The 14,732-nt window shown below is 44.3% G+C and overlaps 1 protein-coding gene and 1 long non-coding RNA gene across 6 annotated transcripts in view; one reads left to right on the top strand and one right to left on the bottom strand.

Moving 5' to 3' along the window:
- Positions 1 to 95: 95 nt before the first annotated feature.
- Positions 96 to 7,039, top strand: LOC146186672 (uncharacterized). Of its 2 annotated transcripts, none has more exons than XR_014708153.1 (3): positions 96 to 345; positions 1,723 to 1,788; positions 2,235 to 7,039. It is a non-coding gene; the product is annotated as an uncharacterized LOC146186672 (long non-coding RNA). The 2 variants fall into 2 exon arrangements; XR_014708152.1 differs by having other exon boundaries at positions 96 to 483.
- Positions 7,040 to 7,298: 259 nt separating this feature from the next.
- LOC146186671 (uncharacterized) overlaps positions 7,299 to 14,732 on the bottom strand; it is a 123,339-nt gene continuing 115,905 nt past the window's right edge. For all 4 annotated transcript variants that reach the window (XM_084607368.1, XM_084607369.1, XM_084607367.1 and 1 more), the window contains exons 13-14: positions 13,546 to 13,809; positions 7,299 to 9,969 (exon numbers count right to left, since the gene is read on the bottom strand). In XM_084607368.1, coding sequence (XP_084463494.1) covers positions 13,564 to 13,809 — 246 coding nt within the window. In that variant the 3' untranslated portion in view covers positions 7,299 to 9,969; positions 13,546 to 13,563. The remainder of the gene's footprint in view (positions 9,970 to 13,545; positions 13,810 to 14,732) is intronic.

Here is a 14,732-nt window from a genome sequence, read left to right as displayed (position 1 = left end):
TTTTTTGTTGTAGTGTCGGTTACTTTTTTGACAGCACCACTACGGCTGTGCCTTTGTGCATTGTCAACGTTCACCGTGTGGTACCTACAATGGAGTATAAAGGAGGTTATGACAATGCTTACAAGCAAGTAGTACCTTTAAGTAGTACAAGTACAAAGCGCTCTCTGGAGCTAGCTTGCTGGATTACGGGCCTGGCCAGTGTAGCCGTGTAGCGGCTGTAGTAGGCGTGGGCGTACTAACTCAAGGAGGCACTGGTACCTACTCGCGATTACTGAAACGCTCGCGAACGTGCTGGCGACCGAAAGAGCCGGTCAGAGAGTCCGTACGTGGTGGCTGTCGAAACCAGTATGTTATAAATGTTTATGGTCGCTAGTTTGAAGGACGCTGCTTCTAGGCGCGCGCACCTTCAAATGAAAGTAGCGAAAACATTTTGCAGCTGCGTGGGCATCGTAGAAACACAATTGCAGCAGATAACAGCGAAGGGTGTGTGTTTAGGCGTTTTGTTCGTGCTTCTACTCTACCATACGTGTGCATTTTTGGCATTAGTGACAAATAGGAGGCAGCATTGTCAAAATTGCTGGTTTGTATGTATAGTGTCAGAATTTTTGCATACAAAAATTTGTAAATTAGAACAAAACCAAGCAGTGCAGCTAACGTTCAAAATTCGTTGCTCTGAAGCACATTTGCACTGGTTGCATTGTGCCTTTAAGCAATTACAAAAAGTCAATTGCAGTTATAAATGTACCTCGGCGGTATTTGATAATCCTGCAGGCTGTGCAGTTATTTGCACCCTTTGGACGTGGGGTGTGTAATTAATTTGTCAACGTGCATGGTAGTGCAAGCCAAATATTTGTGAAGCCTGTGTCAAATATGCATTTAGAATGCGCCAGACCTTGAGGGATCGAGGTGGCAATTGGTGCTTCTGAGTATACTTTCTTAGCAGTTACTGTCAAAAAGAAACGAACTAGCATGAAAACCAGTGCTAGATATAGTTTTTCACAATAACATAAAAAAAAAAAAAGACCGCATATGCGGCAATTTCACCATCCCCAAAATGAGATCTGGCCCAGATATAACTGAGAAGCCAAAACTACTTCACTAAAAAACCCCCTGCTCTTCCTTTTTTACTTCGTGAATCTGCCTTTCAAAAATGTGACAACAATTGAAATGTTGAGGACACATTTTTGTAATGGTGGGTTGAGTGGATATGCTGGATCACCATTATGTTCATTTTCCCATCCATTGGAAATCGAATGAAGAAGCCAGTTTGCGGGTGTACATTGCTTCAGAATGACTCCTGTCCATCTGGTCGTAGCTTGAAAGTATCCTGTAAAATATATATCAGGTGATATACTGCATCTAATGCGGATTAACAAATGTAGCAGTCAAACACCTTCCCATTCATTTGTGCTGGAGCTGCTTATAGTTGTGGAATGCAGATTACATCGACACATTGTTGAAGTATCTTTGTTACCTTGTGTATGAGTTCACTTATTGTACAGTGTTCTAGAACACTATACTTGCTGCAAGCTGAAACATTGCAATCAAACCAGGCTGATAAGGTTCCCTCTTGTTTTTATTGCACCCTTTGGTATTCCATGCTGAGAGTTCTATAACAGATTCGATCCTTGGAATGAGCCTATGGTTTCTTTTGTGCCAAAACCTTGTTTTATTTTGTTGCTGCTGTTGTTTTCATAAGTGACTACTTGGTGTTTCATTCAGGTGTCATATGCTCTCTGAAGTTTGGTGCAAATGGACATGTGGATATCAAAAGTGTGGGTCAAGTCTGTAAGTGGGAAGGGCCTCGACGTGTTACTCTTTTGTCTTTCATGGCCTAAAAAAATCTGTTCTTTGGTTCTGATGTGAGCTTTGATTTTGTGAAGAATTCAGCTCTTGGCTATTGGGATAAGCCTCTTGACACATTTCCAAAATTAGGAATTTCTTCTGGCATCAAGCATGTATTGTTGCCTTAGACCAATAATAAGAATACCTCTTTTGGATGACAGGCTGGAGTGCAACAAACAAAGCAGGCATTTTGCTGCTACTGCATTTGCTGTTTTGTTTTTTTGTTCCTTGATTTTCATGTCTCATTTCATTTCATGCCTGTCATGCATTCTGGAACTGTACCGAGAAACCTTAGGATCTCAGATTTTCTATTGTTTTCGTGAAAAAAAGTGAAGAAAAAAAGAAACAAGACTTCTTTTTACAGATATATTTTTTTCTTTTGTTTTCAGGTTGTAGGCCTTATCTTCTGCAGTTCTCCAAGGAACACACTGCGGATTACCTATAACTACGTTGCTTCTCTTTTGTTGAAGAGTGCTGTCAGCACTTGATCTTGTCCGCACTCCCCATTCATGGATCGCTGAGAAGTGAACTGTGCCCATTCATTGTGTGCTTCATGTTTTGAACTATCTCCTTTCTCTCGATATATTTCCTGTTCTTGCTCGCAGGAGCAAATCACTTCTGTCTATTTCATGCTTTTGTGCTACGATCACGTTGAGAAAAAAAAAATAATCCTCCCCATCATTACGTACAGTGCCTCCATTGCTTTGGTGTGCAGCTTCCGATTCCAATGTTGCAGTCTTGATCCTGACCACAGTGCTCACATTAGTTTGACAGAGGTGAAATAAAAAACTCGCTTGTGTAATTGAGAACTCCTGGAACCACACACAACCTGTATACAATTTAGAATATGTAAAAATGTTTCATGATGAGCATAATGCACAGGATAATATGCACTATAGTAGAATATATGTGGCACTTGGCTGGACCAGCATTGCACTATCATGACAGCAGTTGCAGTGTCTTTTGTTGGTGTCTGTAGGTTTTTTTTACTTGATGGGAGCCCTCACGCTAAGTGAGGTGTCATGCACATGGCAGTCGGATCGTCACCACCGAGAATCTGACAAAACCGGTGCATTACATTTGCTCCCAGCAGCGAACGGCTTGACAACAGATGGACGATAAAGGGTCAGAAAATGTGCGTGCACGGGCTAGTATGAAGTGGTGACGGAGGACATGACTGGACTGTGCTGGCACTTTCTGCTTTCATGACGAAAGCAGCTGGGGTGCATTGGCCTTGTTGAAATCTTAGTGGTGATGATTGATATCTGGGTCATTTTTATGTGCACAAAATGAAAACATACCAACAATAGTCGAAGCACTGTGACGAAGCGTGCATGGTGTTTTGAATGCAAGTTCTGAGATTTTTTGCATACCCCAGTGTACCTGGGTTGAATTTAAGTTTCTGTGGTTTGTACATTCATAGTTGGTAAGCATGTATACATGTGCTTTTGCAACTTTTTATGCAGTGCTTTAATATGATGACCTGTAAACTGCAGTCACCCATAAGATAAGCTTCACTAGAAAATTTCCTTTTTTTTTTACTTGTGAAAATATGCCGGTTTTGGATTTCCTTTCCTTCCCTTCTTAACTCACTACAACTTTTTAATCAGTTTCTATAGGACCCCCAGCTCAGCTTATTGGTGAGTGGAGTGTAATGTTCTGCATATCTTGTTTGCAAGGTTTCATGTTTTACATCGCTTGGTTATAGTACATGTGCTAGCGGCGGCCATTATTTAACAGATAAAATAATTTTTTTTTTTCATACAGTTAATCGTAAATATTGGCACCATCAAAATAATTGTCACTGCATGTAGCACATATAATGGGTCTCATATTGCAATGGATATTTTGCACCTGTAAATGTATTTATACGATGTTTTTCACAATTTTGCTGTTTTTTATGAAAAGTAGCTTGTGGCAAGATGTGTCGTGCACTGTTAGCAGTGCTGCTTTATGCGCTTTGTCTGTGAACAGCACGTATGACAAGTCATGCTTTGGCTCAGAATATTTGTAGCTTTTGACTCTGCTCCATTTTCTAGTATCCAACATATTCTTTGGTATAGGTTGTACTCTGCCTTTCGTGTGTTTTTTAAGTTTTGGCAAAGTGCTTGCCAACTTCGATTAAGCAGGTGTCTTATTTTAAGACTGGGTTGTCTTAAAATTTGGCTTACTGAATTTCGCATTTCACATACATGAACTCAACAGAGTGGGATCGAGTACAAAACCAGTTGTCGGGTTCATGCATACGCAGTCAGGTCGTGTAAAATAGGCAGCAGAGCAGGTCAAGTTAACTTGCTTGACCCACTTGTCTGAAAGTATATAGATGCTGTCGATTCACTGAGTCGAGTTATAAGGAAAAGCAGGCTTGACCCACTGCCGTCGAGTCCATGTATACAGAGGGCTATAGTGTATCTGGAGCATCTTTTTGTTTGTCAGTTATACCTTTTGATAGATGTGCGAGGCCTTATTTATGCTATGTGACACATTTGTCTAATTTTAGGAAGCTTGCTTTCTTCCACTATGCAGGCTCAGCCACTGCTCATAGCGGGCGCACTTCGCCAGCTCAACAGCAGTTGCAAGTGGGAGGACGACGTTTTTTATGTTCCGATTGTCGCTACGCCACAGCTTATCACTCCTCCTTCCAGGCGCACCGGAGGACGCATACTGGCGAACGCCCCTTCCAGTGCATGCACTGCGACAAGCGCTTTGCACGACGTGACAATTTGATGGTACACATTCGCGTTCACACGGGCGAGAGGCCGTACCCATGCCACTTGTGTCCCCAGGCGTTCAAAGAGAGGACACATTTAAACAGGCACGTGCGAACTCACAGGAGTTACAGACCAGTGCAAGCCGCTCCAGAGTATTTGGACCATGCGATCTGAGCCACTACTGAAGTGCCGCAATCACCCAAAGGAAAACAACTTGTGTTACGTGCAGCTGTGGTGCAGATATGCTGCCCTTGTGCGTTCTACACATTGGCTGTGCGGTTTCGGATCTCAAAAATGAGGTCGAAGAAACTGCTTGACAAAAACCATATTTTTGTAATGTATTGTGTGGCACTGTCAAAAAGAACTGAGATGCAATAAAGCACAGACGTAACAAACAATTTTGTTCTTGCGACAACAGCTCTTAGTATTGCTCTTAAAAGCTAGCTGTGCCACAGCTTCTCTCTTGGTCCACGGCATAGCTTGAAAGCTGCAGCTACAGAAAGTGCCCATCTGCACAGATTGTACAATTAAATGGGGAATAGTACATCCCTAACTGTGCCGTGAAAGCATTAAGTGATTGATGTGAGGGTTAAACAGATGGAAGTATAAAAAATTAATGTCTGCGCTTTTTGTGTACCTCGCAAAGCTGTGTGAGTGTGGTCGTATTGCACGTCAAGAGTATGGCATCATTTGCAGACACCCTGCAACAGCTATAATGTACTCGGTGTATTCCCACATGCTGAAGACTGGCCCAAAGATTTGCTGGCTATAGCCATACATTTTATATAAAGGAAGTGTTATATATATATATTTTTTTTACGCGGCAGCACCCTATGCACTAAAATCTAGTATCAGCGTGAGCATGGCGCTGGCAGCTAACTTGGCTGTGCATTGACTGCCCATAGGGTTGCCGGACATTTGGCAGGAGCTGCCAACTCCCAAATTTGATTACAGTTCGCACAATTGTTTTTTCTGCCGACTTCAAATGTGCAAAAATTTCCCTTCTAAGACAGTTGGTCCTAAAGATAGTAGAGAATTATCATTTTTGTCTGCTCGAACAAAAGAAAAAGTGCTGATCAGAAATTAATTTTTGACATGTGGCAGATACTACGAAGTGTAAGAAATGCAATGTTGGAAGCACATTTTTTATTTTCAGTTCAAAATTTTTGTATTTTATCGTGGAATTCTTCTACAGTTGCCATGCCTGTGAGTGCCAAGTTGAGTGGGCTGCTGAACTTAGCTCAATTTTAAAACTGCTTCCAACATTGCATTGCCTACACTTTATAGTATCTACCTGTATGTTAAAAATTAATTTCTGATGACCATTTTTTTCCCACTGTTTGAGCAGACAATAAGCAACAATTCTGTAATACTTTTAGAACTAATTACCCCAGAAGGATAATTTTTGCATATTTGAAATCACCTGAAAAAAAAAAAAAACAATAATTCTGAAAGGTTTCATAAAATTTGGGTAATAACAAAACCAATTTTAAGACCCTCGTCCTTCCTTAATTGGAGGCATTTTCTGGTGTGGAAGGTGGAATTAGTGCGAGTTTACTGTATTCGGCACCGGTACGACACCTCCACCATTTCATGCAGCTCCTTCCTGTACAATGAACTGGGATACAGAATCCTGTACAAAATAATTGGTTCACAGGAAGGGAAAGGCACAGCATCTGTCACAGTTGTTCTGTGGACACCTGAACCGCATTGTAAGGGAAGGGAGGAAGGTTGGAGTGAAAGTGGAAAGAGATAAAGGGGAGCCGTAGTGAAGGGCTTCAGAGTAATTTCGACCACTTGGGGAGCTGACATTGCACAGCACACGGACGCCACTATCTTTAATTTTCCTTTTTTTTTTTCTGTTTTCACTGATCACATATTCGAAGGCATTTTTTTCCTATAATTCGCATTAGAAGATTTCAGTATTCGTACACCCCTAGTGATATGAGCTTGTGTTTCGTACACACTACACCACATCTGCCACCACAAGGTTATGGCCAAATGTGTGGTGTGCCCTGTGTTGCGAGGTCTTCATGTAGATTGGCACTACAAGTCTAAGTAATGGATTGTTGGTAACTGAGTAAGGTGGCCACCTATAACGCAAGAATGTTTTCGCAAGATTCTAGAGAGCTACTTTTTAAAACTTACATTAGATCCGTGCTGGAATATGCATGTACTGTATGGGATCCGCTGACAAATGTTGATAAACTCAAATTAGAAAGAGTTCAGAATTTGGCCGCCCGCTATTTCTCAGGAAATTACAAACTAGCATGACCAGCGTAAAACAGAAATTACAATGGGAACCACCTGAAGTGAGAAGAAGAAAACTGAGGCTAAAATTATTTCACAATATATATCACCAAAGAACTACTATTCCCAGGGACAAGTACATTTTCTGCCCACACTATAGATCCGAGAACAGACTTGTTTAAATTGCCGTTTTTTCCACACACTGTTCAATAATTGAACGCCTTGTCTTCATATATCTGACAATGAAAAATTTGCATCGTCTTTGTAACTTTTTTTTTTCCTTATGCTTTATAGAACTGTACCCCCCCCCTCCCCCCACCACTGTAATGCCACATGTGGCACTGTGGATAAAAGAATAAATAAAAAATAAATAAATAAACATGCCGCAGTTCAAGTAAGGTTCGCACTTTCATTCTGGTTCTACAGTAAATGCATGCACTTTTGCTGTATGTCTCTGCTCCATTCGGAAAGAATTCAGGACTGGAGTCGCACTGTCGAGGCAACGAGATCCTCCTTCGATACTGACACTTTATTTCATCGTATGCACTTTTGTTACAAAGGGAAATAATCTGTGCAACAAACAGCCGGTAGATCTTTTTTTTCTAACTAAAACTGTGGTACAAGACAATTGCAATTAACAAGGGCATATAAACTCATGCAGAGGGAGGGGGAATCACGTCTGTTATCTATATAGAGTATTTTACATAGTTAAACATAGCATGAGATTGGAAGTCTGCGGGTGAACCGGTTTGAGTTAAGACATGCACGTCGCCTCTTCTCTTCAATATACATTGCACAGGAAAACCACACTACGTCTACAACGTCACGAAAAAAGAATAGGAATGTAGTTTCCTAAGCCCGTCCAAAGCTTAATGACCCTTGTGTGCCCAACGACGTCCGCACCACGCACATACGCTTCCCGGCAACAAACTATTTACAGAACGCAAGCAGATGCTGCCCTGTCAGCGCCAAAGCTCACACAACAAAAACACACAAGCTCACAAAATGGATATGTTCCTAGAAAAATATTCATAAATAACATGAATCGCTCTGAAACCCTGGAAAGCGCAAGGCTGAAAAAAAGCTTCCCAAGCCACAAGGTTCAGCTCGAGGCCAACACTCGTTTGTGTCTGTAAATATAATGTGTTAAAACAGACAACTGAAAAATAACTACCAGTTAGAATTGATGCCACCAACATCTTGACTGTCAAAACGGGGGCTCGAAAAACGACTGATTAACAAAGGAAGAAACAGTAGTACTCAAAACTGTAGCAACATAAATAATCTGAGGCACAGGTATATTTCTCCATGGCGCTCCTCCTAACCCCATCGGACAGTCCTGGCTTGACCAAAAAATTAAGATAAAGGAAGATTTGATACCATGGAGCAGCTCTCTCTAACGACAAGCAGCAACACACACACACAGGCTCCTCCTTTTCAAGCAGCTCTGGGTACAAAATGACGAAACACTTCCAGCGATTGCACTACTAGCATCTAGACACCACTGCATGCACAAGACATGTTCTGAGCTAGACGCCGTTCAATTCCTCAAGCAATATCAGAGAGAGGTGAGTGAAAACAAAAACTGCTCTAAACTTGCAAAAAATTTCTGTGTTCGAAAGCAGCTTGATGCAACCGTGCACAGAGCATTAGGAAAACGCGAAGTTTAAATTGCGGGAATCCGACGAGAAGGTCCACAAGAAAAGGCTAAAACATCGTAAAGTTCACTCTGAAACTGTTAACAGACAAAAATGTTGCACTTGCATTTCCTCCTCCTTTTCAATCGCGTATAGCTAATCATTATGCGATCCCTTCACATGTAGTAAACAAAGCAGCAAATACAAGCCTTCACTACAGATGTAACAAATTTGGCAGCCAGCTGGTGCGAGCATAGTATTTAACGTCGACATTCATGAAGATCATAAAAAAAAAAATAGAAATGCAATAAACTGTACCAAACACAACAGACACAACGCTTCGCCGCAAGAAGTGACGGCGCTCTTGACTAGAAGACGTACACGTGAGAGAAAAAAACAAAACAGATATGATGACTGCGGGTTGCATGACAGAGTGGACGCTTAAGACAAATAAATGAAGTGCGCTACCAGCAGGGTGAGATGCACGAAAACAAAAAAGGGGTGGGCTAGGCCCAAACTATGCTTTCACTCGCATTGAAACAAACAGTAGCACTGTTTCCTGTGAAGACATCCTTTCAACGTTGATTTCCCACTTCTTTCAGCATGCGCATTCGACAACCACAACGTACAGCACTCATCTTTTCCCACTAAGCGACTGAAACATGAGGTGCACAAACAACACGAATAAAGCCTGCGAGGAGTCTGTGCAAATCTTACCACCCACATCCGGCACGCCTTACAAACGCAACTCCTTTTGTCAGCGATGGCAGATGCGTAAAGATTTGGTAACATGCACCTTCTCGTTTTTCACAAGGTACCATGGAAGGCAAAAAATAAAGAAACAAAAAACAAAATGTTCCCAGAGTCTCGAGGCATGCGTAAAAATAACTGTACATATGCCACGTCCGAGGTCCGTTCGTGTTTGCGGAAACGGAAAGCTCGCCATGTTGGATGTGCTAAAGCTTGGCATGCATGCATTACCACTGTTAGCTAGTCTCAGATGTAGATGGAAGGAGCAGTCAGTGCTAGCAGTGACACAGTGTGAAGCCATGTTTGAACCGGAAGTGTGAACGTACAACCGTTTCCTGCACACCAACTTGTGAAGATTGCGCCGGCAACTAATTAGTTGTCTCCATGCAGGCAGGGTGACAGAGGAGACTAGCACATTTGTTCCATCACACTTTCTCGCCACGCACAGCATCACAAGGTATCAAGGCCAGCACTGCAGTTACGCACAACTAACACGGGTGCATATGTGCCCAGATAGAAGCCAATATCAAGAAAAGGCCAGCTCACAAAATAAAGGGTCGTCCCAACGGGCTATGACCTGCTACAAAAGCAACAGGGGTGAAGCAGCTAGTGAGACAGCGCAGAATACAGCAAAGTAAGCTTGAGAGCGAGGGGAACCGGCGCGGCTCTCAACACCGCCTCTGGACACCGGCAGATCATGTAGAACTCTTGGGGAAGCCTCCGAAGGACTGCCTTACTAAAGCTGGAAAGCTTGCTGGGCATCCCAATGCTTTGCCCTGAAACGAGGCAATAAAAACAATCATTAATGACAAAGCAGGTACCTCCTCCCAATCCACCTGTCCTAAATTACTCAAGAAAATCCTGCAGCCTCATCCCTTCGGCACTGGACTGGGTAACCATGGCACTTTACAAACGAAGTACCGTATACACGCGTGTAATGGCCGCACTTTTTTTTCCGAGATGGGGTGAAAATCAGGGGGTGCGGCGATTACATGAGAAAAAAGACAGCGAAAAAAATTATTTGCGGGGGTACCTGCCTTTATTATTGTCAAAAAACTCCTCGTCCTCCTCCGCTAAACTCGTCGGGATTTCAGGCTTGTCCCGTGTCCAAAACATCACTCCTCGTCGTCGTCGTCCTCCTCCTCCGAACTCATCGGCACTTCAGGCTCGTCCTTGTCCCAGATGAGGTCATCCTCCATACCGTCCAGCCTGTTTGATATCCCTGTCACCTTGAAACTTTTTCCACAGTCTCGAACGAAACCGTGGCCCACGCTTCGAGTATCCAGTGGCAAACGGCCACAAGCGATGCCCGTTTCAGTCGGCCGGTTGGAGTCTTCTGGTGGAGGGCCGTTGCCATCCACTCACTGTACGCACGGCGAAATCCACATTTAAAAGGGCGGTTTACTGAGACGTCCAGTGGCTGAAGCATGCCGGTCATGCCTCCAGGTATGACGGCCAAGTCCGTGTTAGATGCTCTCTGTCACGCTCTCTGTCAAGTGCCCCCTGAAGCTGTCTAGGACGAGTAGCGAACGTGTCGCAAGATTCGCCCCTGGTCGCTTCTCCCAAACACACTTCAACCAGTCTGTCACCAGCTCATCCGTCATCCATCCTTTGTCCTGCGCACGAACAAAGATGCCATCAGGGAATTTCACCGCAGGTAGACGTTTCCGCTTAAAAATTACATAAGGCGGTAGTTTTCGTCCATCCGCTGTGATGCAAAGCATGACCGTGCATCGCTGCCTTTCGCTCCCCGATGTAAGCACACGCACGCTCTTCTTCCCCTTTGCCTCGACTGTCACATTCTGGGGTGCGTCAAACAAAACCGGGGTTTGATCGGCGTTACCAATCTGAGAGAGAAGGTGCTCATGTTCTCTGCGCTTGTTGATAACAAACTTGTGGAACTGCAGAAGCTTTTCACCATACTCCTCGGGTAGACGTTGACACATCGACGTGCGACGGCGAATGGACAGGTTTTTTCACTTCATGAAGCGTGAAATCCACCCATTGCTGGCTTTAAACACGGTAGCCGCAATCCCCTTGCTGCATGCAATGTCTAGCGCTTTCATGCACAACATCTCAGTCGAAACAGCAAAGCCGTTGCACCGCGTCTCCGTCACGTACTCGAGAAGTGAGTCTTCAACTTCCGGAAACATGCTCTGCTTCCCTCGGAAAGCGCGCCTCTGAACATTTGTTTTCCTGAGGGCATCTTCTTGGGAGCACCATCGCCGTACACATTTTTCGTCAACGCCGAACTTTCGTCCAGCCGCTCTTTTTCCTTCTTCTTTCGCGTAGTTAATCACTTTCAGCTCAAAGTGAGCGGTATAACTAACATATTTTCCCACCGAGGAAAAAGAAAATCTTCAGCTCACGAGCGCAGAACAAATCAGGGCAGCGATGCGTTCCGATTGCGAGATCGCACGTGATATGCTTCGGGCGATCGAGGAAATGGCTGTAAAACGGAGGAGCGAACAGACTTGGATTGGATTGGATTGGATTTGCTGGCCTCACCCTTTGTAACGGGCGGGCATCGCTGCGGCTAGGAGCGCCCCCTTCGTAACGGAGGTGGTGGCCGCTGCCCCCATGCTCGACTTTTTTTTTCCTAAAATATTTTATTCTTAATTCTTATTGGCAATTCTACTTCTAACCTTATGCTTCATTTTGGCTTTCACTTGATTTTTGGGCCCCACCTGGCGGCAGTAACCACAAAACGTTCCGTATTTCTTGTACCGTACAGTAGACGGCACTGCTTAACTTCCTGAAACTCATGGTGCGGCTTTTACTCGGGAAATTTTTTAAAAGTTTTTTTTCCCAATTTTCTTTCTAAAGTTCGGGGTGCGGCCATTACATGCGTGCGGCCATTACACGCGTGTATACGGTATTATCCAAAAGAAGTAGCAATCTTCTTTTTTACTCTGTCCTTATCTTGTGTGTACATCTAAGGCAGGGGTTCTCAAACTGGGTTCCGTGGAACACAGGGGTTCCGCGGGCTGTCTTCTTGTGTTCCGCGAGAATCCTCAGAGCTCAGGGCAAGCACTGCTCTCAAAGAAAAATTTAATGGTGAAGGCTTGGTGAAATTTTGGATGGGGACTCCGTTGTTTCCATGCCTCTTTGAAAGGGCAGTGGACAGTTTGCTTCCTTTTGCAACTGCATATGTATGTGAACAGGCATTTTCAGCCCTCGCCTATCTGAAGAACAAGCACAGGAGCCGTCTTGACCCGGCAGCTGATATGAGACTGGCTTTGAGGGGGAGGGGGGTTCCCTGGAACTATTTGAAGGCTTTTGGGGTTCCTCCAAGCAAAAAAGTTTGAGAACCCCTGATCTAAGGCGAGCGGAACATTCATCAAACTGGTTCTCGTAAGTTGTTCGCTGAAGATGCATTATCAGTAAGTGAAATAATGGTTTTAAGAAATGCAGGAACTGTTCCAGGCTTACAATACTCATAAATGAACCAATTTTTCTTTTCACACGTATTTCCTTGGCTTTTACGCTTGACCGACAGATGGCGATGCACTCAAAAGTGGCCAATAAGAACTGCTGCCATTTTTCTATCGAAAATCTTTTTTTGCCTCTCTCCTTATCCCTCGGAGTGCTATGTGGCTTATGCCTATAAATGTTCGATACCGCATGTGTTTTTCCAGTTATTTGGTTATGTCTTTCCCAACAATCTCGGTTTTTAACTTGCACACAGTTCATGTTTATGGACATGAACAAGGTTATAATTTATAAGGCACCAAAATTTCGCCCCAGCCAGACTGCAGCTTTTTTTTGATAACATGAGTTGAAAGGGCAGCACAACTGCAATAAAACAACCTTGAGTGCCCTCTGGGCATCACCATGCTGCTCGCTGGAGAGCAGCCTGGCACAGTAGAAGTGGCAGTGTTTGCAGTAGTCTAAGTGAGGAGGCGTTTGAACACCTGTCTACCATACCCTATCGAAAGGTCTCGAGGTAGCAATTTCCAGCAGCCCAATCGTCAGATGCTTGAAGCTACTCACTCTAAAAGATACTGGTCCAATGCCATAATTGCGGACATCCTTGCGAGAGTTTGGTGAGCACGAGAAAATGAAAATTTAAGTTCTTCTGTGAGAGTGACTTCAGGGTCGCTACTTTCTAGGGTACATGTTGAAAACAAGTAAATAACGTGCCATGCATTGAACTCTTCATGCTTTGACCTCAGTGACCTGAACTATGGCTCACTCGAGTGGACCTGTGGATGAAGAGAACTTTAATTTCTGCTACGACAACTGCTGGAGGCAACAAGTTTTGCAACAAGTTTGGTTTTTAATAAAGCAGAAAACAGCCGACATTTTGTGCAACTGTATCGCTGACCCTGGCGTTAGCTTCTGATACTCACCAGTGTTGTTGGGGGTGTTCACTTGGCTCCTTCGGAGGTGCCCTGTCGGGTCGCCGGCTTCTTCCAGCCCCGGTGCACTGGTATCAGAGACCGGCGTTGCTGCTGCTGCTGCTGCTGTGGACGCCCGCCGGCCGAGATATTAGGGCTCGGGGTTCGTGAGCCAGGTGTGCCACCATGCGGCACCAGGCGCCGGTTGTCGGCAGCTGGTGCCTGGTTCTTCTTGGTGGCAGCAGCGGCAGCACTAGTCACAGCGGGCTTGCGGATCTGAGCAACACACAAAATAAGAACAGTCCCAGCACTGCATGGTATACTTCCTGTGCGGTTCCAGAATGTGCTCCCCGTGCTTAAAAAGCAGCATTCCTCAGGTGAGGGCTCGGGAATCGTTCGGGGCCCTGAAGAACATTTCTGAAATTGATCTTCAAGCTCTTACCCTGTCATTAAGGGGAAACTTCAGCGACTTCTCGATGCTCACAGAGGTTTAGACACGCCACGAAGTGACAAAGCGTTTCTGCAAGAAGTGCATTTATGCACATCGCCAAGATGCGCCGTGCCAAGATCTGAGCTGCCTACATTGACGGCCTGAAACCGAAACTGACGAACAAGCTAGAATAACAAAAGCCGCCACTCTAAAGTGAGTTTTAACAAATCAGGCACTCTGCATGGTCCGCATGCTTAGCAAAAGATAGGCAGGAGAGGGGGCACAGTCTGGCAAAAGTTTGTGGAACCCCCAAAGGCAGCCCGTGGAACCCAGTTTGAGAACCCCTGTTCTAGTCAACAGGCAATGACTGCGAAGTTAAACTACATTTGCAATACTGTAAAAACCCGCATATTATATGAGGTGTAATTTTGAGATAGCGAAAGCGGGAAAAAAGATTTTTATTTGCATACAATGCAAACAAAGAAAGATGAGCAAATGTACTATTCGCACTACGTTTTGCTCAGCGAGGCATATGCGCTTTCGTGCCTAATGCCATCCCACGCTAGACATCGCAAATAATGCCACGCACCTTTATATGCTGGTGCTTTCCTTCTCGCGCCGAAATGTCTGATCGAAGAATTTCATGCATCACGAGAAGAAGAGCAGTTCACATTCATCCCGGCAATCGCGGAAGCTACACGGTCCTCCTGTTGGTGTGAACGAGTAGGCTGCTTCCAACTCGGCAGCGCACGAGCTGCCAATTAACATG

This window comes from Amblyomma maculatum, chromosome 6 (genome assembly GCF_055883805.1).
Source record: "Amblyomma maculatum isolate TAMU_Amacu chromosome 6, ASM5588380v1, whole genome shotgun sequence".
Lineage (NCBI taxonomy): Eukaryota > Metazoa > Arthropoda > Arachnida > Ixodida > Ixodidae > Amblyomma > Amblyomma maculatum.
Note: the sequence above shows the minus strand (reverse complement) of the source record. Positions and strands in the feature narration are given on the sequence as shown.